General features: G+C 40.1%; 1 protein-coding gene across 1 annotated transcript; it reads left to right on the plus strand.

Annotated features, from left to right (window-relative positions):
• The first annotated feature begins 1,385 nt into the window (after window positions 1–1,385).
• Window positions 1,386–23,666, plus strand: LOC106050661 (uncharacterized). The gene is made up of 8 exons (XM_056011897.1): window positions 1,386–1,610; window positions 6,019–6,657; window positions 8,479–8,573; window positions 10,427–10,644; window positions 13,304–13,399; window positions 14,131–14,189; window positions 17,334–17,563; window positions 21,179–23,666. The coding sequence occupies exons 2-8, from the start codon at window positions 6,038–6,040 to the stop codon at window positions 21,316–21,318; spliced, it is 1,458 nt and encodes a 485-aa protein (XP_055867872.1). The 5' UTR covers window positions 1,386–1,610; window positions 6,019–6,037; the 3' UTR covers window positions 21,319–23,666.
• The last annotated feature ends 781 nt before the right edge of the window (window positions 23,667–24,447 follow it).

Consider the following 24,447-nt stretch of genomic DNA (forward strand, 5'->3'; position numbering starts at 1 on the left):
ACCATCAACAACAAACTGTAATGGGGTGAACACTGTCAAAACCTTTACACCAAAATTCTCCAACGACTCTTCTATCTTAGAAAGCTAGGAAAATTTAACATCGACAAAACAATAATTAAACTTTTTTATACAGCAACCATACGCAGTCTAATTAACTTTACCATCACCTGCTGGTATATGGTAATACTTCACTTGCACAAAGACTCAGACTAAATAGACTAATTGAAAAAAGCATCGTATATCACTCGAACACAGCTACCATCTCTTGAGGAGCTTTTCCATGAAAGATGCCTTTCCAAAACACTCACGATTCTTAAAGACAACCTGCACCCATTAAACCACTGTTACATAAGATCTGAACGAAGTGGTCGTCTCCTTTCCATCAGAACTAAAACAGAAATATTTAAAAACTCCTTTATCCCACTGTCGGTCAGAGTGTTACAAGATCATCTGCCATCATCGATAAGTTTATAGAAGTTTAATTCATAAAGCGCTGGTTCGTGAGAGTGTATGTGTTTCGTGTGTGAATGTTGTTCGCATTTGCATCTATATTGTTATTGTTACAGTAGTTACGCTGAGGTGGTCAATTGTCAAGGAGGAGACAAGAGACAGAAAGACGTGTAGTTTTACAAAACTGACAGTCTGTTGATCTGTTGGTCTGTCTGTCTATCTGTCTGTCTGGTAAAAAGTTTGTACACGTTATTTCTCCCACACCCATTCTCTATTCAAGTTGAAACTTTGCACAGTTATTCAATGACATAGTCAAGACATGAATCAATTTGAAAAATAATTAATTAGTCAATTGAATTACTAATAATTAGTTAATTATTAATTGTTTTGTTTCAAGGGACCGTTACACTAATGGCGAGTCTTGCACGGTTAGCTTGGTACAACATAGGAAAATGGCGGAGGTCCCCGGTGTACTCGGCCTTCGGCCATGCATTCCAGCCCATGCGCCCGGAGTGCCAGATATATCGGAAATAGCAATGCTTTACATTGACTCGGATCTCTTCCAGGCAGAACGGTTCTGTTCAAACAGGTTTTTTTTTTTCAAACCTAGATCTCGAAGAGCCTTCGGCTCAGCTCTTTGACTATCAAGCGGTTCGGAGCTACAAGTCAGCAACTGTGTATCAACATTTACGCCAAGTGTTGAATAGTTGATTAAAAACAAGTCCCCACCACCCTACCTTCCCCCTTTTCAACGTTGACGTCAACTCCCCCCGCCTCTCCCCACTCGCCTGTGTGCCATCTGGTATTTTGGGATGAGCACTACTGCCCTTCACTCACATATCATGTCGTGTGGGGAAAGGGGGGGGGCAGTATGTTGTGTGGGGATCAGTGTGTGTGTGAGGGTAGGTCCTCCCAACATCTGAGTGCTGGTGTGTCTAGATCGGGTTGTCTATCGTCACGTGTATTCAACAACACGGTGGAGACCAAGAAACAAGCGGACGCAACTCTTACCCCACTTGAGTGATTCAATGAGTTGTGGTTCTTGACTTTTGTCGTCTGATGGAGTTAATAAAGTGAAATTCGAGATTTACATATAATTGACGTTTTCAAGGGGGCCTATCCTCGTTTTCAAAAACTGAGTTCTGGAATCAATTACACCGGTATAGTTTGTTTGTTTGTTTTTGTATTTAAAAAATACAAAAAAAGCTTTTTTAAAAAACAAAGCTTATATTAAGTGTAGTTGCATTAATTAGTTTGGTTCGGTCATGTAATTAAATTTTTAATAGATCTAGACTAACAATAACAAATCTGTATGATAAGAAATATTTTTTACCAATTGTTTTTGTTTAGCGCGATTTCATGCTTTTAGCTTTCTCAGTAGGCCTACTCTGTGATCCTATCACTTGTCTGGACCAGTTAGAAGTGGGGGCGGGGAGGGTAAAGAAGAACGGGGTATCTGGATGATCGATTTTTAAATGTATTTTTTTTTTAAAGTGAGAAACCTCAATTCGAATCGTAGGCTAAAGCCATGTCAGGCATCTCCAGCCAACACGGTAGCCACTCTGCTCGTGACGAGCTTATGAGCATGGAAGAATGTATAGTTATCTATTGTCTTGTTTAACGTTTGTGTTGACTAGGCCTCAGACGACGACTCATAAAGGGGACTAATTCAGCTTATACCACCACTTCAATTAAGTACAATTTCTTTCCCTTGATCGAGATACCTAGCAAAATATCTAATTACCAATAGTTAATGAGCTAATTATTGTTTTTTTTTAATTATTATTCTTGTGTTGTCAGGTAAAATAAATAATTAAGCAAAATTTCAACTTGATCCGAGATTGTTCGAGGGAGAAAAAATATGTGTGTCAACTTTTTACCAGACAGAGTGAGTTAATATAAACTCTGCGGTGTGTAGTCATTAACACCATTGCTTTATGGCAAGCAAGAGTAAAATAGTGGTATGCGCTGCTGTCATCACGATGCTTCTGAGTTCAAATCCATGCCCAGAACGATTCCCTTCCCTCCAACTGTAGGCGAGGTCAAGGACGTTGTAATCTTCAGTTCTGGTGAAAGCAAAATAGAAAAATGGGTTCAGATCTAGAATTAAATACTAATGTCGATTTTGAAGAGCTTTATGTCCGCGTTTTGCATACATCAGTATATCCTGAAAGTGGGCGACCAGCGGCTCTCTTGCCTTCTGTTAGATCGCCATACAGAATGTCTTGTGGAAGTCGACCTTTTTGCATTCTATGTCAATATCGACACTAGCAACTGGGAAAAAGTGACTTAAAGTAAGAATCCTGGATTGCAGATGCCTTACACAACTGTAGCAGAAAGAAGGGTGAAAATGCAACGCCGCCTGGTGATTACTGATGCCCGACCTGTGACCGCAGCTGTGTATCAAAGATCGGCCTCTTTAGTCACACAAGAAGTTGCAAAGGGAAAAAAGAAGCACCTGAGACTGTGTTGCCCAAAATAGACGGTTATATAAGTACATGATTTTGATTTATATTTAAAGTATATTATTTGGTTTAGGTCTATATGCATATTCAGCTAGTGACTATGATATTCCACTAAATATCTTTCTCCTTCGCCGATTGGACCTCAATCACCAATCGTAAGTAAACACATTTAGCCACGTCATAATATTGATAAAACAATGAAAAATACGTATCACGTGACAGCCACTGTGGATGACATAATTTGTATAGAAGATACATAGAATCACGTGGCTAAATGTTGTTTGTTTACGATTGGTGAATGAGGTCCATTAGTTTGGTTACTTCCCTGTCACTTGGCATCGGTTAACTCCCCTTGGTAACTCCTATGTGTCGGCCCCCTTTCCCCACCCACCTCCCTCTTCAGCTCTGGTGACGGCATTACCTCTTGCAAGCTAAGCTCATTTCGCTTTACTGCGTTTAATGTTTTGGCGACCAAGGGCTAAACGAAAAATACGATCCAGGAGACGATTAAAGACACTGTCCAGGCCAGATGTCGCCTGATGTGTAGTCATGGGACACAGGTGTTTTTTACATGTGTGTGTGTGTGTTTGCTTGAATGTTTATGTGCTTATGCCTATGTGTGTGTGTGTGCTTGTGCTTTGCTATTTCACGTGAATGTGTGCTGAAAACATGTGAACTTATGCTATCCGATGTCTTGCAAAACTGTTGAATCGGTTATCCCCCCTTAAAGAGTTGTTTTTTTTACTTAACTAGTTACAAGCTTCTAATGACAGAAATTTCTATAAATCAAATAAGAACATAAAACTAGAATGTTATTTAACTTTGGTTAGGCCAATAATAGAATATGCACCCTCCGTTTGGGACCCCCCCAACTCAAGAAAATATTACGAAACTGGAACAGACACAAACTAGAGCAGTGAGATTCATAACAAACGAATATTCACATTTGACTAGAGCAGTGGTTCTCAACCTTTTATGCTTACCGACCCCTTTTAACACCCCCCCCCCAACTCTGCCGCGACCCTCCTTCCCCCCCACACACATACAGCAATAGAAGATTAGACAGTAACAATTCACATTTTCGATGGTCTTAGGCGACCCCTGACAAATCGTCAATCGACCCCCAAGTGGGTCGCGACCCACAGGTTGAGAACCCCTGGACTAGAGTAACACCTTTAGTAAAATCCTTAAATTTAGAAAGCCTTCAGGATAGAAGACTTCAAAGTAAAGTAGCAATTATACATAAAACACTGAACTATAATCTTCAAATACAAAAACAAAATTTAATAAAATACTCTGAAAGACACAAAGATAAAGGCACATTTCTCGTCCCATATGCTAGGACAAATTTGTACAAATACTCCTTCTTCCCTAGCGCTATTAGAGCATGGAATGGGTTGCCTGAGCTAGCCAGGAAAACCAGTGACTTGGCAGAATTTAAGTCATTGGTTAATATGCATGACTGAATGCATGACGCGTAGGACGTAATCATCTTTTTTTTTGAAGTACCGTCTGTATTATATAAGGTAAGATAAGATAAGATAAGATAAGATAATGACAGATCTCGATCTAGTATGGAAAAGAGCAAACGAATGTGACTAACGCCCTAACTTGGTCCAACTTTCGACCAACAAAGTTGATGTCCAACTTTCGACCAACAAAGTTGATGTCCAACTTTCGACCAACAAAGTTGATGTCCAACTTTCGACCAACAAAGTTGATGTCCAACTTTCGACCAACAAAGTTGATGTCCAACTTTCGACCAACAAAGTTGATGTCCAACTTTCGACCAACAAAGTTGATGTCCAACTTTCGACCAACTAAGTTGATGTCCAACTTTCGACCAACAAAGTTGATGTCCAACTTTCGACCAACTAAGTTGATGTCCAACTTTCGACCAACTAAGTTGATGTCCAACTTTCGACCAACTAAGTTGATGTCCAACTTTTGACCAACTAAGTTGATGTCCAACTTTCGACCAACTAAGTTGATGTCCAACTTTCGACCAACTAAGTTGATGTCCAACTTTCGACCAACTAAGTTGATGTCCAACTTTCGACCAACTAAGTTGATGTCCAACTTTCGACCAACTAAGTTGATGTCCAACTTTCGACCAACAAAGTTGATGTCCAACTTTCGACCAACAAAGTTGATGTCCAACTTTCGACTAACAAAGTTGATGTCCAACTTTCGACCAACAAAGTTGATGTCCAACTTTTTCGACCAACTAAGTTGATGTTCAACTTTCGACCAACTAAGTTGATGTCCAACTTTCGACCAACTAAGTTGATGTCCAACTTTCGACCAACTAAGTTGATGTCCAACTTTCGACCAACTAAGTTGATGTCCAACTTTCGACCAACTAAGTTGATGTCCAACTTTCGACCAACTAAGTTGATGTCCAACTTTCGACCAACTAAGTTGATGTCCAACTTTCGACCAACAAAGTTGATGTCCAACTTTCGACCAACTAAGTTGATGTCCAACTTTCGACCAACTAAGTTGATGTCCAACTTTCGACCAACTAAGTTGATGTCCAACTTTCGACCAACAAAGTTGATGTCCAACTTTCGACCAACTAAGTTGATGTCCAACTTTCGACCAACTAAGTTGATGTCCAACTTTCGACCAACTAAGTTGATGTCCAACTTTCGACCAACAAAGTTGATGTCCAACTTTCGACCAACTAAGTTGATGTCCAACTTTTTCGACCATGGATCCAAGTAAATTTCGCATGATCGTTGAATTCGTTAAACAAAGGTTTCGATGGTCCGGAAGGCACCGTGTCACACGCCAGATATAGCCCGAGGGCCGTAGTTTTAGCTTATTTTAGATAATCATATGTACCTCTCTTATTCATAACATATATATATGAAAACTTCAACATTAAGAAATGGTTGCTTTGTCTTTTTTAACCCTTAAAGTGCTGAGCTGTTTTTCAGTGAGTGCAAACAAAATGGAATTACAATTCTGATGTTTAGAGGCTAAACTACCATACGCGTTTTAAGTGTTAACTCCAAACTTTAAAACTCCCCCCCCTCCCCTGGAATCACTTTTTGTTTTTTTTTAAATCCGTATTTCAATGAATTTCCATATATTTCAGTTGTCCAGGCTCTAGAGCGATGACTGGATATGGCTCGTTTGACAGCAAGGAACGAAGGTCCCCTGAAGGAATCGGAAAATCCCGCAGATTCAAAAAGATTGTCAGACTGAATTACAGCTACTCGGACCGGCCCAGAATTCCCAGCATCTCCGTGGGCGTGGCCTACGACATTGAAAATAAACCCATTTCCGTCAACACCTTTGGCGCCGTCTTGCCGGACGTGACCAGCGAGGTGGACCTCAATACGGCGTCGGAGACGGACATTGAGGACAGCAAACGCTACCAGCCCAACATCTTGGAGCGGGCACTGGAACGGACGATATGCTATAATTTCAGGAGCCGGGAGAAACCTTCTAATATTACCGTTGTAGTATTATGTATGTTGACAATCATCTCCAACATGGCCTTTCTAATCCTCTGTCCAATGTACCTGTTATCAATGAGAAAAGCGGGCGGGGACGCTATGGTGGCCGCACTTTCATTGGTCACTGTGGTACCACTTCCTCTAGTGGCTGTCTCCCTCTTCCTGAAGCATATCTGGAACAAAAACATCACCTTGAGACCAAATGCGTCACTTCCGTTGTATTCAGCCTTAGGTGCCTCCCTGGCAATCAAGATCAACATAACTCTTTATGCCAGGTAGTCTTTATAATTTAATATTTTTAATATAATAACTTATTCAGATTACCCAAACCACATTTAAAACAACGGAATTAGAAAGTTAATACTAAGCTGTTAACTCAGTATTCTCCGCTAATATTAATAAAGAACATACATAGCGCTGTTAAAACAGATAGTACACAAGAGTTAAAATGGCAGACAAATCTTAAATAAATTTTGAACCAGTAGGTCATAATGCTCTTCTTGAATGTAGTTAAGAATGGATTTATGTTGGAGGCGCGGTGGCTGAGTGGTAAAGCGTTTTGCTTTCGAACCAGGGGCGAAGGGTTCAAATCTTGGTGAAGACTGGGAATTTGAATTTCGGGATCCTTAAGGCGCCCCTGAGTCTACTTAGCTCTAATGGGTACCTAAAATTAGTTGGGGGAAACGTAAAGGCGGTTTGGTCGTTGATCTTGCCACACTACACCTTTGTTAACAGTCTGCCACAGAAACAGATGATCTGTAGGCCTACATCATCTGCCCCATGGATCACAGGTCTGAAAGGGGGAAACTTTATTTTTTCTATCGTCTTGTCTGGACTCAATGGGGATCGATATCCAACTCTTTGATCAGTGAACTTAAAAAGCTCGCAAAGTTTTGACAATACAGTACAAATTGAAGCATCCACTCTCTAAGTCAGGGGTTCTCAACCTGTGAGTCGCGACCCCCTTGGGGGTCGATTGACGATTTGCCAGGGGTCGCCTAAGACCATCGAAAATATGGATTGTTTTTGTCTATTCTTCTTTTGCTGTGTGTGTGGGGAGAGGGGGGGGGGTCGCGGCCACGAAGGGGATTCTAAAAAGGGGTCGCCGAGCTTAAAAGGTTGAGAACCGCTGCTCTAAGTGATAAAATGGAGGGATCATTAGACTAAGGTACCAAGACTCGTCAGTTTTCGATACAATTACGACATTAAATGTGTGCACTTACATGGAGTCTATCGTTTCTACGCATGAGAGCAGAACCGCGTGCACGTCTTGTTTTGCCTAGAACTAGATCTATACGTGCATCGCTGTTCTGAACTCACTGCAACTTGTCAACTTTTGGCGTCATGTAAGCTTGTAATGACCAGCACAGTTTTGCAGCAGTCAAGGCAGGAGTCATATAATAGATCTCTGAATCAAAGGCATCAGTTTATTTGATAACGGAGCTTTCAATTCATGTTATTTTCTGGGATTTACCGCATTACAGAAATTAATTTCGTATGTTCTGACTCAGCTTTTCAGATGCTATAGATCTAAAGCTATTCAGACAATCGAGGAGTGTTTTTTTCTAAACGTATTTATAACCTTGACATTTATTTTTTTAACGAAACCTCAGAATTTGCACTAATCAATTTAAGCTTTGTCATCATAGGAATCCTTGGGCCTTAGGCCTCATTTCTTTATTTTTTTAAATTCACTTTCCAAAAGATACATTGCATAATAAAAACAACTAATTTTTTTTTTTTTTTTTTTTTTTTTTTCGAAGTCAAACCTTATAGTTTAATCTTATAAAAAATCATTTTAATGCATCAATAATACAACAGTCAGTACAATTCTATTCCAATGATGACTTGACCATTGAAAAAATTCCTAGTATGCGAGCCAGATTCATGTTTATACTGATATCACAAATTGTTTTTAATCTATTAAGAACTAGTTCTTTCAATCAATCTAGTTATTCAACAGAGATATTTATCAAGCAGCAATAGTGGCAACGAAAAAAAAAATAATGTTGGTAGATTTATATAGCTAGAATTTGATACAGAAATGGTAGCAATTTGTACGTTTATTAAATATTTTTAAAAAATTCTTCCCACAGCCATCCAGCCAGGACCCCCACAACGTTACAGCCGGCCTTGTCCAGTTCTTTTATTCTGTTCTCTCTAGGGGCCGCAATTCTGATTCTGAAGAAAGGTGAGATAACTGAGTGATTTAACTTGAACGTATATGTGTGAATCACGCGACATCTTAAACTGCAGAGCACTGTGGGTGGGGAAAACAAGTTCTTAAATTGAAAAGATTTTTTTTTTTAGTTCTTATTAGTTTCGGACGTTCTTTCAGATTGTAACGTCCTAGACCAGACGCCCTACTGGACGTCAAGGGATCATAGCGAGTAGGGTTCGAACTTGGGACGATCGAAATGATAGACCGAAGTGCTTACCACGCGACCTGGCAACCACCCATAAAAAAAAAAAAAACTTTGGTGAAAACAGAAATGGCTGACAACAATTTTGAGGTCCGATTTGTTCTCGATCTTCCAGAGTTCTGAAAATAGTTAAAATTAAGTGTTATTAAGTGTAATTAAGTGTTAAAATTGAATGCATTTTGAATGGACATAAATTTACATATTTTCGTGAAACTCGGCAGTGTTTAATGTGATTTACTACCAGTGCATAGTGAAAACACCTAAGTTTCATAACCGAAGGGTCTTTAGAAGGATAGATGTTTTGTAAAATGTTTTACATGTTTCGGATGTTCCTTCAGAGTTGAAGATAGTTTACTTCCTAGTCCAAACTTCCCGCAGGACGACGGGGGATGGGAGCGGACAGGATTTGAACCCTCGACCATCGATAAATCCGAACGATAGTCCAGCGCGCAAACCGCACGACCAGGCAGCCAAAATTAGTTTAGTCTGATTGATATTCTTTTATGAATGGCACTTCTCTTGAGGACCTACTAGACATTTTATTCCTTTAGTGGTCAAGTGGTCATTTTTTAGAGAGACAGATCAATCAACTTGTTGTGACCGACAGGTAAATACGTTCCATCGGGCTATAATAGTCTATAGCTTGACCTATACGTTTTGTCCCCCCCCCCACCCCCCAATCTATCCTAATCTATCCCAGTGGCGATACAGCTCATGGAGAGCTCTGGACTGCTTCATCGCATTCCTCCATTCAGATCTCTCCTGGGCCTTTCGTCTCCACGCCCTAACCCCAAGCTGTTGTAGATCTGCCTCCACATCATCAATCCATCGCATTCTGGGTCTGCCTTTGGGTGGCCTGCCTTTTGGCTTTTGCCTGTATACAATTTTCGCTCCTCTGTTCCGCCTCCCACCCCCCCCCTCCATTTTTTGTTTCCATGCCCTCTCTCAAGACGAAATGAACGGAGACCAAACGTCATAGCAGTCCTGAGCACTGACCCGTGACGTGCCTGTACGTCGTGGCAACGGACGATTGGTCTCGGGTAAACCATAGCCCGTTGTAAGACTGGAGGAAGCCAACAACAAACGCAAACACAAACAACCGCTTGACCTAATTACATAACCCCTCAACTCAAGAAAACATTAAGAAACTGGAACAGACACAAAATAGAGCAGTGAGATTCATAACAAACGAATATTCACATTTGACTAGAGTAACATCTTTAGTAAAATCACTAAATTTAGAAAGCCTTCAGGACAAAAGACTCAAAAGTAAAGTAGCAATTCTACATAAAACACTGAACCATAATCTTCAAATACAAAAACAAAATTTAATAAAATACTCTGAAAGACACAAAGATAAAGGCACATTCCTCATCCCATATGCTAGGACAAATTTGTACAAATACTCCTTCTTCCCTAGTGCTATTAGAGCAATGGAATGGGTTGCCTGATCTAGCCAGGAAAACCAGTGACTTGGCAGAATTTAAGTCATTGGTTAATATGCATGACTAAATGCATGACGCGTAGGACGTAATCATCTTCTTTTTTGAAGTAACGTCTGTATTATATAAGATAAGATAAGACAATGTGACATAAATTATTCTACTTTTTGCTTTCCCAGAATGCAGCGCGAGAAGGATCGTCTGCTGTGTCGTGGCCATCGTTGCCGTGCTAATCGGAATCGAGCCGAAACTGTGGTCACTGGGAGGAAATAGTGACCAATTGTTTGCCTCCCAGTACCTGGTAGAGAGGATTCTGTGGCCGGCCATCTACAGCTCCAGTTATCTGCCGATGGCAATCTATTGTGCGGCAGCCGAGTCGGAGTTGAAGAAAAATGTGGTAAATAAAATAAGAATAATTTTTAAAAAGAAACAAAAACACGGCTAATATAAAGAGTGATATATACATATATTAAACATACATGAATAGCAGCCACCAGGGACCAAGTTTTTAAGACAGAAAGTAGTGAATTAAATGTCTGGCATTTTACGTCTCTAGAGACGATCTTTTCCCTTTGCAAACTTCTTGTGTGACTAAAGAGGCCAATCCTGGATTGGAGTGAATTAAATGCTACGAAAATAAGGGACTGCGCCGACCGAGGCTCGAACCAGTGACCCTGGAAACGGCAACACCGCCTAGCGATAACGCACTAAGCGAACTTATCCTCTATATCTAATATAAAGAGACATTGCATCAATTATTTTGAATCAATCTTAACTTTACACCATTGGGAAACAGTAAGTTATTCTCCTGGTCTTGCGACTTTTACGCGTCTGCTGTCTTATATGATGACAAGAGTACCGTTCCCGCTTTGAGTGGGGGGGGGGGGAGGAGATGTCCAGAGTCCTGTCTTATAGTAAGCCTCACCAAGACTGAACTTCTGGCACGAGACATTACAGAAATACCCAAGATAAGTATCGGAAATCACACCATAGTTCACACCAGTTAGGGTTCACGCAGCCCCGTAACCTAAATTTAGACTTTGAGTTGACAAAAAGAATTGGGAAGGCTTCTGCAGCAATGGCAATACTCTCCACGCGTGTCTCAGAAAATTTCACATTGGCCACGGTTACCAAAGTGCTAGTCTACAATGCCTTTATAGTGAGCATTCTTTACGGCAGTGAGAGCTGGTCGACATACATGTATCAAGAACATAGATAAATGAGTGTGAACCTCCTGGAGGGATTGTGTCTCCAAACAGAACGTTTTGAAAGAGGCCAATATGCACAACATCTACAAACCCAATATGCACAACATCTACAAACCCAATATGCACAGCATCTACAAACCCAATATGCACAGTATCTACAAACCCAATATGCACAGTATCTACAAGGCCAATATGCACAGTATCTACAAGGCCAATATGCACAGTATCTACAATGCCAATATGCACAGTATCTACAAGGCCAATATGCACAGTATCTACAAGGCCAATATGCACAGTATCTACAAGGCCAATATGCACAGTATCTACAAGGCCAATATGCACAGTATCTACAAGGCCAATATGCACAGTATCTACAAGGCCAATATGCACAGCATCTACAAACCCAATATGCACAGTATCTACAAGGCAAATATGCACAGTATCTATACTCTTTTGGCTCGGGCATGTCACCCGATGCCAGATGGAATAATACCTAATTTTATGCTCAATGCTGAGCTTGCGGAGGGAGTAAGACCCAAGGCTCGCACAAGACTAACCCACAGAGATGTTTCCCAGACAAGAGAGCCACAGGGATCAACGAAAGTATGTGGGGGGGGGGGTGGAGATAGCATAAGATCGGACAGCAAGGAGACAGACTGTGCGTGCTGGTAAGCACCACGCTGAGAGCAGAAGGAATGATGCGGTATTGGTCAAGAGAAAGACAAAGAAAGCTTCCTTAACAAATAGCCTTAATGCAGGTGCATTTACATGCATGAATGTTATAGATTACAGACGTTACTTCAAACAAGAAGATAATTACGTCCTACGCACTTCATGTGTCAATCTAGTCATGCATGTTAATCCATGACGTAAACTCTGCTACGTTGCTGGTTTTCCAGGCTGAATCAGGCAACCCATTCCATTCTTTAATGGCACTAGGGAAGAATGAGCACTTGTACCAATCGGTTTGTTTAGTCACACCGACACCAAATTCTCCCCGACTCTGGAAGTAAGTAAAATCAGTGACTCAAGGAGACAGAAGGAACCATATATCAATTATCTCCCGTTAGCTTAATACATGTTTCATATAAAATAAAATGAATCAATAACGACAAATTGATGAACTAATTGGTTTGATGGATTCATCTGTTGTCATCAACCGGCACCTATAGAACGAGGCCAACTTCCGCTGCAGAAATCATGTCCAACGTGGCTCCTCTCAGCCTGAGGAGAGAGCGCGCCGTGCTAATAACCCTGGAACGCTATAAAAAGAGGCGAACCAGGGCTCCCGACCCACACACTGGTGACACAGCGGAGAGAAAAAAAAATCGGATCAAACGGAAATACTTTATGCACATCGCGGAAAATTTGAGGGTGCAAGCTGGTCTCGGAGTTCCTCTCGGGTTGTCATCAACAATGAAAAATTGTGCGAAATTTCAACTTGATCTGAGAATGGGAAGCGGGAGAAAAAAAAACATCTTATCTTCTTATCTTATATAATACAGACGTTACTTCAAAAAACGAGAAGATGATTACGTCCTACGCGTCATGCATTTAGTCATGCATATTAACCAATGACGTAAATTCTGCCAAGTCGCTGGTTTTCCTGGCTAGCTCAGGCACCCCATTCCATGCTCTAATAGCACATCTTATAGATTTAACCCAGACAGACAGACAGACGGAGTGAAGTATAATTTCCACAGCAGCTTACACTTAGCATTCTCAATGTTTTACTGTACAATGTCATTCTTAAGACATTAAATGGCGTGTTCATTGTTCAAATACTCAGACTGCATTCGTTCAACAATGAAAGTCAAATATTTACAAAGTTTGAAATGTCCATCTCAGGTCCATCCGTTTTCTCTGTCCACCTCGGGGCTATTGTCTAGCTGTGTGTTTACTGTGTTATTGTCGGGGACAAATTTCCTGCCCTGGTATGGCTACGTAAGTACACTTGTACCAATCACCTACTTCTACACCTAGAAAAAAATGGGAATTAGTTAAACGCTAGTGGACACTAAAAAAGAATTAAAAAAAAATAATATACAAATTTTATGTTACTTTAGGCTTACACACAACTAAGAGAAGGAAAACATTGAATGTAAACCTCCTAAGTCTTGCGGGCTATTGTCAAACACGGGAAAGGCTTAAGGAGCCGGTGATCCTTAAGCAGTTTGATTGCAGCTCTCATTGCTGCAACCTGGCAGAACTTGCGACACCGCTGATCCCAAACTGTATCACCTGCCTTTCCACATCAGCTGCGGTGTATGGGCGACATCGTTCCGATCACAACTGATGTCCAGGCTTTCATCTTATTTTTATGAGATCATCCATAGTCACTTTGTGACTGAAGGAGCTTGTAGAAAAGACTAGATCTATGTAGATCTAGAAAGATAATTAGAAAGATAATTAGAAAGATAATTAGAAAGATAATGGGAGCTCGATTCATTTTAAATTAGATACATCATCGTTTTTCTTCTAGTACAAGGGGAACAACTCAATCCTAATCTGATAAATTACTTTGATATCTAACATGGTGTGCTAAGATCAAGGGATGTAATTAGTGATAGTATAACAAATTCATGGAGTTATTTCTCTTGCATTATTACACTTTCCTGATTTGGACTCGATCTTAAGCAAGTTTATTGTTTCATTTTATGTTCTGTTTGTTTCAGGTGAACGACTGGCCAGAAATGTGGGACAACTTTAAATCTGGTTACAAGTGTAATTTTAAGTGAGAGGAATTAACAGACGATCAGTTGTTGTGGTGGTTGTTTTCATAGTTACTGTTGTTGTTGCTACTGTTGTTATTGCTAATGTTGTTGTTGTCACTGTTGTTGTTGTTGTTACTGCTGTTGTTGCCATTGTTGTTGTTACTGTTGTTGTTGAAATTGTTGTTGTTACTGTTGTTGTTGCCATTGTTGTTGTTACTGTTGTTGTTACTGTTGTTGTTGCCATTGTTGTTGTTACTGTAGTTGTTGCTATTGTTGTTGTTACTTTTGTTGTTGCCCTTGTTGTTGTTGCCATTGTTGTTGTTACTGTTGTTGTTGTTACTGCTGTTGTTGCCATTTTGTTGTTACTGTTGTTGTTTTTACTGTTGTTGTTACTGTTGTTGTTGCCATTGTTGTTGTTACTGTTGTTGTTACTGTTGTTGTTGCCATTGTTGTTGTTGCTGTTGCTGTTACTGTTGTTGTTGCCATTGTTGTTGTTACTGTTGTTGTTACTGTTGTTGTTGCCATTGTTGTTGTTGTTACTGTTGTTGTTGCCATTGTTGTTGTTGTTGTTGTTGTTTCTGTTGTTGTTGTTACTGTTGTTGTTGCCATTGTTGTTGTTACTGTTGTTGTTACTGTTGTTGTTACTGTTGTTGTTGCCCTTGTTGTTGTTACTGTTGTTGTTGTTGTTTCTGTTGTTGTTGCCATTGTTGTTGTTACTGTTGTTGTTGTTGTTTCTGTTGTTGTTGCCATTGTTGTTGTTACTGTTGTTGTTGCCATTGTTGTTGTTTCTGTTGTTGTTGCCATTGTTGTTGTTACTGTTGTTGTTGCCATTGTTGTTGTTACTGTTGTTGTTGTTTCTGTTGTTGTTGTTGTTGTTGTTGTTGTTGTTGTTACTGTTGTTGTTGCTATTGTTGTTGTTATTGTTGTTGTTGCCATTGTTGTTGTTACTGTTGTTGTTGTTGTTACTATTGTTGTTGCCATTGTTGTTGTTGCCATTGTTGTTGGTACTGTTTTTGTTACTGTTGTTATTGCCATTGTTGTTATTGTTACTATTGTTGTTGCCATTGTTGTTGTTGCCATTGTTGTTGGTACTGTTTTTGTTACTGTTGTTATTGCCATTGTTGTTATTGCTGTTGTTGGTACTGTTGTCGTTGTTGTTTTTACTGTTATTGTTGTAGCTACGGTTATTTTTGTTGTTGTTGTTTTAAATGTTGTTGTTACTGCTGTTTTTACTGTTGTTGTTTTAGTTACTGTTATTTTTACTGTTGTTTTTGTTGTTTTTAATGTTGTTGTTACTGTTGTTGTTACTGTTGTTTTTGTTGTTTTTAATGTTGTTGTTACTGTTGTTGTTATTACTGCAGTTGTTGTTACTGTTGTTACTGTGCTTATTACTATTCTTGTTGTTGTTATTCTTGTTGTTGTTACTGTTCTTGTTTATTAATAGAATAAGGAGCTAAGGGTTAATTTCATTATGTAAGAAGGTAAGACGTCTCTTTACTCCAATATGCAAGTGAATGTTTGACACTGAAACAATTCATGCCTTTGAAATGCTACAGAAAACAAAATGCTGGGTACCAAGAAAGAAAAGAAATGAGTTTGTACTTTGACAAGTCAACACTGTGGCTGTCAAAAAAGGAGGCACTCCTCGATACTGTGGAGAGACGAAACCTGAGCTGGGTTGGTCATAGTGTAACACATGACGCATTGTCTAAGGTCATCCTTTAAGGTACAATGCAGGGAGCACGAAGAAAGGGTCATTCAAAAAAAATAAAAAGCTCTTTGGACAATGTAAAAGAATGGACCGGCCTCTCGGGTAGATACTAAGAACAGTTGCTGTATGGGAAAAGTGAAGGGATTTAGTTTCGCGATCTGTCACGACGAAAGTCAAGGGTTAAGATGATGATAAGAGGATGATTGATGATGAAGATGTTGAGGGTAGATATGATAAGATACGGTTTTAGAGTTTTTGTTTGTTTTTACGATTATTGGCAGTGGCTTAGCAACCAAGGCTTGAAGAAGTTCATAGCGCCAGGCCCATGACTAATAGGAGCCCTCAGTTTTTTTTTTTAAGTTAGTACTGTGAAGTAAAATGACACTGTTACTTATTATAAGAAGTCGTTACAAAAATGAGTGTGTTACTAGTCATAGGTGCTATATACACTTGGGTGCCTTTTTTTTGTAAAAGTACAGAGCCAAGAGACGCGGTGGCTCAGCGGTAAATCGCTTGGCTTCCGAATCGGGGACCGGGGTTCGAATCCTGGTGAAGACTGGGATTTTTAATTTCGGGATCTTCGGGCGCCTCTGAGTCCACCCAGCTCTAATTGGCACCTGAGATTAGTTAGGGAAAAGTAAAGGCGGTTGGTCGTTGTGCTGACCACATGACACCCTTGTTAACCGTAGGCCACAGAAACATCATCTTCCCTATAGACCACAAGGTATGAAAGGGGAAATTTTTTAGAGAGCCAAGCAGGTTTTTAAAATTATTTATTGTGACCCTTGTCCTTCTCGTTTAGGACGTGAGGCATACAAGCTGCTAACTTGGATAGATCACTGCCTCGAGTTAACACAGGGATCAGTGAAGAGCCATCTCTGCTACCTGGCCTCTGGGTAAAATTCTTCCATTTGGTTGTCAAACGTCATAATAGGGCGCAAGCTTGACCCTTAATGGACCCTCATTGCGCTTGCTGACCAGAGTTATTTTGATATGGTGAGGCAGTGAACAGGGACAACGAGAACAATGAGAGAAGGGAGGACAATGAGGATGAGGACAATGAGGAAGAGGACAATGAGAGAAATGGAGAGAGGGAGGATGTATCAACTTTCGGGGGACTGGTCCATTATGAATTGTAACAAAAGTCTAGTTTTCCCAGTAGTCCTTCTGAACCCGTAATGAGAGTTGTGTTAACCATCATGCAGTGCTAGGTTTACCTTTACGTATAGGCGACATAAGTTAGAGACTCCGGGCAACAAATAGCTACAGAGATAGTTTCAATCATTTTGAAGAAGGATCATACGAAAAATTACCATACAAGTGGCCCCAAATCTCAAAACGCTTTGTGCCTTATCAAGTCTAAATCCGGCCTTGTAACAACGGCCGAGCATTTAGTTCCAACAGATACGCGCCTTTGTGTTACAATAATGTGTTGTTGTTTTTCTTTTCACAGCTACGCCCCTGGGTGCAACAACTGCCCTTTCAAATTGATTGTGCTCGCCGTCTCCTTCATATGCCTCAACGCTTTCACAGTGATTCTTATATCCGCCTCTGAGGGCACCGTGTTGACCAGCCTGGTCAGCGCAACAGCATCGCCCCTGGTGGCGGTCTTCTGGTCAGTGTTCCACTTTGATAACGAGACAGATGACATCAGCTGGCGCCCCAAGTGGACGCACTCCACAGGTTGGTAAATTTCTAGTGCCTATAAAACAAAAATCTTTTTGCAAACTGCATAGCATTCTAGAAGAGCTCTTCTTTCCTAAGAGATTCAAGTAAACAAAACCTTTAACCTCTACCAAAGATAAACAACAAACAACAGAACAGGCAATAGGAAAAAAAAATTAGTAATATAAAATTAGCATTCCTTTTTTTTTCTTTCAAACTATAAACGTAAAGGAACATGATGAAACAAGGAATGATGCAATATACATTACATATATATTAACTCTTTCTCTCCGTAATTATTTACCACATTCTGGTGGAATCAACGTTGGTAGCGTCAGTTAGGAGAGAAAGAGTTAAGGCAGCATTAGGGAGAAAGAGAAAAGTGGGGCATTGAATTTATCAGCCTGACCAGGGTACGAACCGTGTACCCTTCGATTTATTAACTCTGCCAGGAACACAGAGCCAGGCGAGCAAACCACTCGACCATCCATTACCCCCCCCCCCAAATTATGACCAATAACCAAAACAGGTATTTAAATGGGACATCAGTGTTGGAGGTGAAAAACCGACAAGGGTCTGCAGTAATAAATACTTAGGAGCCATCGTTTCAGATGACGGAACCAAACCTGAACCGCTGGCCAAATTGGCACAGTCCACAGCAGCACTTTGCAAAACTCAAAACAATCTGGACAGACAAAGGCGTAGCCCTCGACACTAAAGGTTACATTCTTATATGTTTGTGAAACTTTGACGCTGACTGCAGAACTAGAAAGGAGGATACTGGCAATGGAATTGAAATGCTACAGTAGGATCTTAGGTCTCACATACAAAGACCGCATCACAAACGAAGAGATTAGAGACAGGATTAGTACAGCAATTGGACCCCACGATGACAGCTAACTCAGCGGTTCTCAACCTTTTAAGCTCGGCGAGCCCTTTTTACAATCCATCACTATGCCGCGAACCTCCCCCCCCCCCCAACCCTCACACACACAGCAATAGAAGAATAGACAAAAACAATCCATATTTCCGAAGGTCTTAGGCGACCCCTGGCAAATCGTCAATCGTCCCCCAAAGTGGTCGCGATCCACAGGTTGAGAACCCCAGTGCTAACTACTGTAAAAGAAAAAGAAACTCTATGTCCATGTTACAAGGTCTTCATGACTCGCAAAAACCTTCCTTCAGGGAACAGTACCAGGAAAAAGAAGAAGAGACAGACAGACAAAGCGATGGGAAGACAACATAAAAGAAAAGATGGGCCTGCCATTGAAAGAGAATCTTCCAAAATGACAGAGAGGAATGGAAAAAGACAGTCAAAAGATCTTGTATGGTGCCTCAACAGACTAAGAGATAGGCGGAGGTAAAGGTCAAGGTCCAACAGCATTTTAGTTTTTGAATTTGTAAAAAAAAAATTCTAATAAATCCTATTGCTTTCATTTCTTTCTTTTTTTAATAGTCATTAAAAAAAAAGAGTTAATTTATTAGTTTAGTTTGATACCAGAAATGTATAGACTCTAAAGTCTAAACTCTCCATGTTACAATGCCCAGAGATTGATTTGCATTGTCACGCGCCAGGATTCGTTACGCCGTTCGGGTAAGCTCAGTGTTAATGACACCTGACGTTAATTAGCCACAGTGGCCATTGCTAATTTGCTATATTCGAAGACGATTGTACCTGAAAGCAGTTAAACAAGCTTTCGTCGCCTCAGCTTTTATCGACATGGGACCAAATGTGTCTCTGTATATAGATGCGGGCCTGGCTTCTGCGTGGCCACGCGAAATACTTCACTCCTCCGTTTATCTCCGTAATGAGCTCAAGGCGTTTCAATTGTCCCGTGTTTGAACCCAACACGCGGCCCACCCCAGCCGGAAGTTTTCAAGCAGGAATATGACGTAATTATGTTTAGTTCTGACGAAACTATCTTATACAATACAGACGTTACTTCAAAAAAAAAAAGAAGATGATTACGTCCTACGCGTCATGCATCTAATCATGCATGTTAATCAATGACTTAAATTCTGCTAAGTCACTGGTTTTCCTGGCTAGCTCAGACAACCCATTCCATGCTCTAATAGCACTAGGGAAGAAGGAGTATTTGTACAAATTTGTCCTAGCATATGGGACGAGGAATAAGTCATAGAACAAGTAAAATACTTTAAAAAAAAAAGCTTATACAAAGTGTAATGAGATCAGTTAATTTGGATCAGTGATGTCATTAAATTTGTAATAGATCTACAAAATTAATAATCTGTGCGATTAGTAATATTTTTAGAACGTGATTTTTGTTTAGCACTATTATCTTATCTTATCTTATATAATACAGACGTTACTTAAAAAAAAGAAGATGATTACGTCCTACGCGTCATGCGTCTAGTCATGCATATTAACCAATGACTTAAATTCTGCCAAGTCACTGGTTTTCCTGGCTGGCTCAGGCAACCCATTCCATGCTCTAATAGCACTAGGGAAGAAGGAGCATTTGTACAAATTTATCCTAGCATATGGGACGAGGAATGTGCCTTTATCTTTGTGTCTTTCTGAGTATTTCATGCTTTTAGCTTTCTCAATACGCTATAATCCTATCACTTATCTGTACCAGTCGGGAAAATGAAAAGGGGGGGGGGGGAGGATAGAAAGATTTAACAAGCAAAGCCATTTTACGCATCGGCCTACGTGCTATACTTAAATATCTACAACGCTACAGTAACAGACTGTGACTAGATTTTGTGTCAGTTTTTCCCGTCCATTTTTTTTCATTTAACCAACGCCTTATTGACTCTGGTGTAATGAACGCTGTAGAGGCAGAATGAGTGTATCTGGGTGAATTCTACCGTAATCGCTTTTAAAAAGCATTTTAAAAAAAAAAGGTGGGGGGTGCTGGGTGGGGAATGTAGCATTAATAGCTCGTTCACTTTACTGTGTAACCTAGGAAGGTTGGACAATGGCTAGCGTTCTATGAAAACAGATTAAAAAACTAACAGTACTGAAATTTCATGAATATTGCTTTTGTATTTTCCGAATCAACCTACAAAAACTACGCTTTAAATGGACCTGATTCCCCAAATCGTAAATAAACAACATTTAGCCACGTGATAATATTGATAAAACAATTTTAAAAAACGTATCACGTGACAGCCTTTATGGATTACGTAATTTGTATGGAAGAGATTAAGAATCGCGTGGCTAATTATACTCTGTTTACGATTGGTGAATGAGGTCCATTCTATTAATAGCGTTGTGATACATATTTATAGTATTTTGGGTTTTAATCTCGGAACCAAAAGAGTAGATATGGAATTAGACAGGAACCATGACATGATCAGAGACACTAGAAGAAGTGATACTAGAGACGCTTAGAGTTGAAGACTTATTATTATTTTCCCATGTAAATAAACGCTCTAAAGGTTTACTAAAGCGTTATTCAGTTCTCTAAAGAGCCTCGGAACAGCCGAACAGCTGTTCAGTCCCGCATGTGAGTTATAAGTCTTGATAGGCGCTTAACAATAGTTATAGTGTGCTAGTTATTAAACGAGAGTATTAAAATGAACTTGAGTCTCTTGTTTTTCCGACATGATGTAGGATTCGATGTTTTTATATAGGCACACCACTGATCTAAATCTTCTATATTCCAGCATTCAACATCGCCAGTCTTGTCCTCCTGCTCTCAGCTATCGTCCTCTACAATGTTTTCACCATCAAGGATGCCAAGCAGGCCAGGAGGGAGCAGAAAGGCTACTCTGACGTGTCCAGTTCCGAATACGAATGGGATTGATCTGGACACGCCATCCCTCAGTCACCTCTCGGTCACAGAATTGTTTTTATAAGCTTTAACAATAAGTGACGTCTTTTGAGTCACTCTGGAAAATTGTTGATACAAAAATTGATGGCGTCATTTGCTTATAATAAATCATTAGCCAATCGAATGTATTTAACAGAGTGGGTGGAGTAGTGGAGGAACACGAGAAACGTGTGTATGTGTTTATATTGTGGAGTGGGAGGAACGAGAAAAGAGCAGCTTTTTTCCAACTTCTCTTTTTCATTCCCCCCTCCCTTCCCGAAATGAATAAGTTCTTGAATAGCGCTTTCCTGGCAAGGTCCGTCTGGGAGCTCCAGCGACAATCAAATTCCTCCATTCTGAGCTGTAGAAATCTACTTCTCTGTATCTACAGTGTTCACTGCATCAGACTCAATAAGGCGTAGGTTGAGTTTAAAAAAATGGTCGGGAAGAACTGACATAAACTGTAGTCACAGTCTGTTACTGTAGCGTTGTAGATATTTAAGACCGATGCGTTAAATAGCTGGGTTTGCTAAGTCTTTGTGTTACTACCTTCTTGAAGCAGGCTTGTTATAGTTAGTACCTTCTTGAAGCAGGCTTGTTATAGTTAGTACCTTCTTGAAGCAGGCTTGTTATAGTTAGTACCTTCTTGAAGCAGGCTTGTTATAGTTAGTACCTTCTTGAAGCAGGCTTGTTATAGTTAGTACCTTCTTGAAGCAGGCTTGTTATAGTTAGTACCTTCTTGAAGCAGGCTTGTTATAGTAAGTACCTTCTTGAAGCAGGCTTGTTATAGTTAGTACCTTCTTGAAGCAGGCTTGTTATAGTTAATACCTTCTTGAAGCAGGCTTGTTATAGTTAGTACCTTCTTGAAGCAGGCTTGTTATAGTTAGTACCCTCTTGAAGCAGGCTTGTTATAGTTACTACCTTCTTGAAGCAGGCTTGTTATAGTTAGTACCCTCTTGAAGCAGGCTTGTTATAGTCGCTTAAAAGAGGCTTTAGCGATAAACGTTTTGATGAAAAATTCTGTTCGTTCTAATATCAGAAAGACGAAAAGAAACGCGTTGTGGTATCTTCCACCTGGATCAACTAAAGCTGCCCGCCCCTAGTTACGTACATAATAGATCAACTGTATTGCTTACTTCATGTTGTTACAAAATATTTAAACTATAGTGAAGAATAACGGCGGGGGTGGTGGTGGTTGTCTTAGCAACCAATGACGTCTTAGACTTAAAAAAAAAAAGCAAAAAGGCGGAGCTACATCGGGCAAAGAGGAAGTGCCATACCCAGAATTCATTTTTAAAACTAAAACTAAATACTGGTATCGAGATTATGAAAGAATAAACCGAGATGTCAAGGTCGTTGCTATGTCTGTTGAAAGCACTCAAGGCATCAGTCGAGGTGGTCATGTGAATTGTGTTTCATTAAATCATATTCAAGTGTTTCAATAAATATATATTCTACCACAGGGGTTCTCAGCCTGTGGGTCGCGACCCCCTTGGGGGTCGATTGACGATTTGCCAATGGTCGCCAAAGACCATCGAAAAAGTTTATTGTTTTTGTCTATTCCTGTATTGCTGTGTGTGTGTGTGTGTGCGGGGGGGGTCGCGGCAGAGTGGGGGATTGTAAAAAGGGGTCGCCGAGCTTAAAAGGTTGAGAACCGCTGTTCTACCACATAGAGTCGTTATTGTAGTCAGAGAAACTTTTCTTCTAGTTCGTTTCGTTCATTGTGTATAAAAGTTCAAGTTTTTAATTTTTTACTGACGCGCTCCGGTGTCTTTTTATATGAAACTTGATTACATTCAAACAAGCAACAAAAAAATGTCTTTCATTTTTGATATCTTTAATTATTATGACAAACAAGGGATGTTACTCTGTCAAATTCAGAAAATTGAGCCATGAAGCTTAAAAGGACTCGCTTGGACTTCTCTGGTGATGTTCCACAAGGGTCAATCTCACTAGTCCAGGATGGCTGCCTGGTCGTGCGGTTTGCGTGCTGGACTGTCGTACGGATTTATCGATGGTCGAAGGTTCAAATCCTGCCCGCTCCCATCCCCCGTCGGCCTGCGGGAGGTTTGGACTAGGAAGTAAACTATCTTCAACTCTGACGGAACATCCTAAACATGTAAAACATTTTTACAAACAGTCCCTGTTGTTAGCTTCCGGAACATGTATTGTCTCATTCTGTTTTGATCAGTAGTTACTCATTGTTTACTGTGTTTTGCTAAATGATAATATTTATTGTCAGTCAAGCTATAGTACTACTTTAATGATATTAAACAAGTGTATATGTTTGTTGTAATTTATTCATAATTAGAGTACGTATATTATGTTTCGTTGGATTGAGTTTCAAGATAATAAACTCTTAACAAAATTGTAATCAACATTGTGTTTCTTCAATGTGTTATTATAGAGGCACATCTAAACATGTATGAGGCACCTCTGAACATGTATGAGGCACATCTGAACATGTATGAGGCACATCTGAACATGATATGAGGCACATCTGAACATGTATGAGGCACATCTGAACATGTATGAGGCACCTCTGAACATGTATGAGGCACATCTGAACATGTATGAGGCACATCTGAACATGTATGAGGCACATCTGAACATGTATGAGGCACATCTGAACATGTATGAGGCACATCTGAACATGTATGAGGCACATCTGAACATGTATGAGGCACATCTGAACATGTATGAGGCACATCTGAACATGTATGAGGCACCTTTGAACATGTATGAGGCACATCTGAACATGTATGAGGCACATCTGAACATGTATGAGGCACATCTGAACATGTATGAGGCACATCTGAACATGTATGAGGCACCTCTGAACATGTATGAGGCACCTCTGAACATGTATGAGGCACATCTGAACATGTATGAGGCACCTCTGAACATGTATGAGGCACATCTGAACATGATAGAGGCACCTCTGAACCTGACAGATGCACCTTTGAATCTGGTAGAGGCACCCTTGAACCTGTTAGAGGCACCTCTGAACCTGATAGGGTATTTTTTCCAAAACAATATTATATTTTTTATTTATTTTTTTATTTTTTCTAATTACTTCACACTGTGTTAATCTTATAAACTAGAGACGTTACTTCCCAACAA

The sequence above is a fragment of the Biomphalaria glabrata genome, chromosome 15 (assembly GCF_947242115.1).
Source record: "Biomphalaria glabrata chromosome 15, xgBioGlab47.1, whole genome shotgun sequence".
NCBI classification, from domain to species: Eukaryota; Metazoa; Mollusca; class Gastropoda; family Planorbidae; genus Biomphalaria; species Biomphalaria glabrata.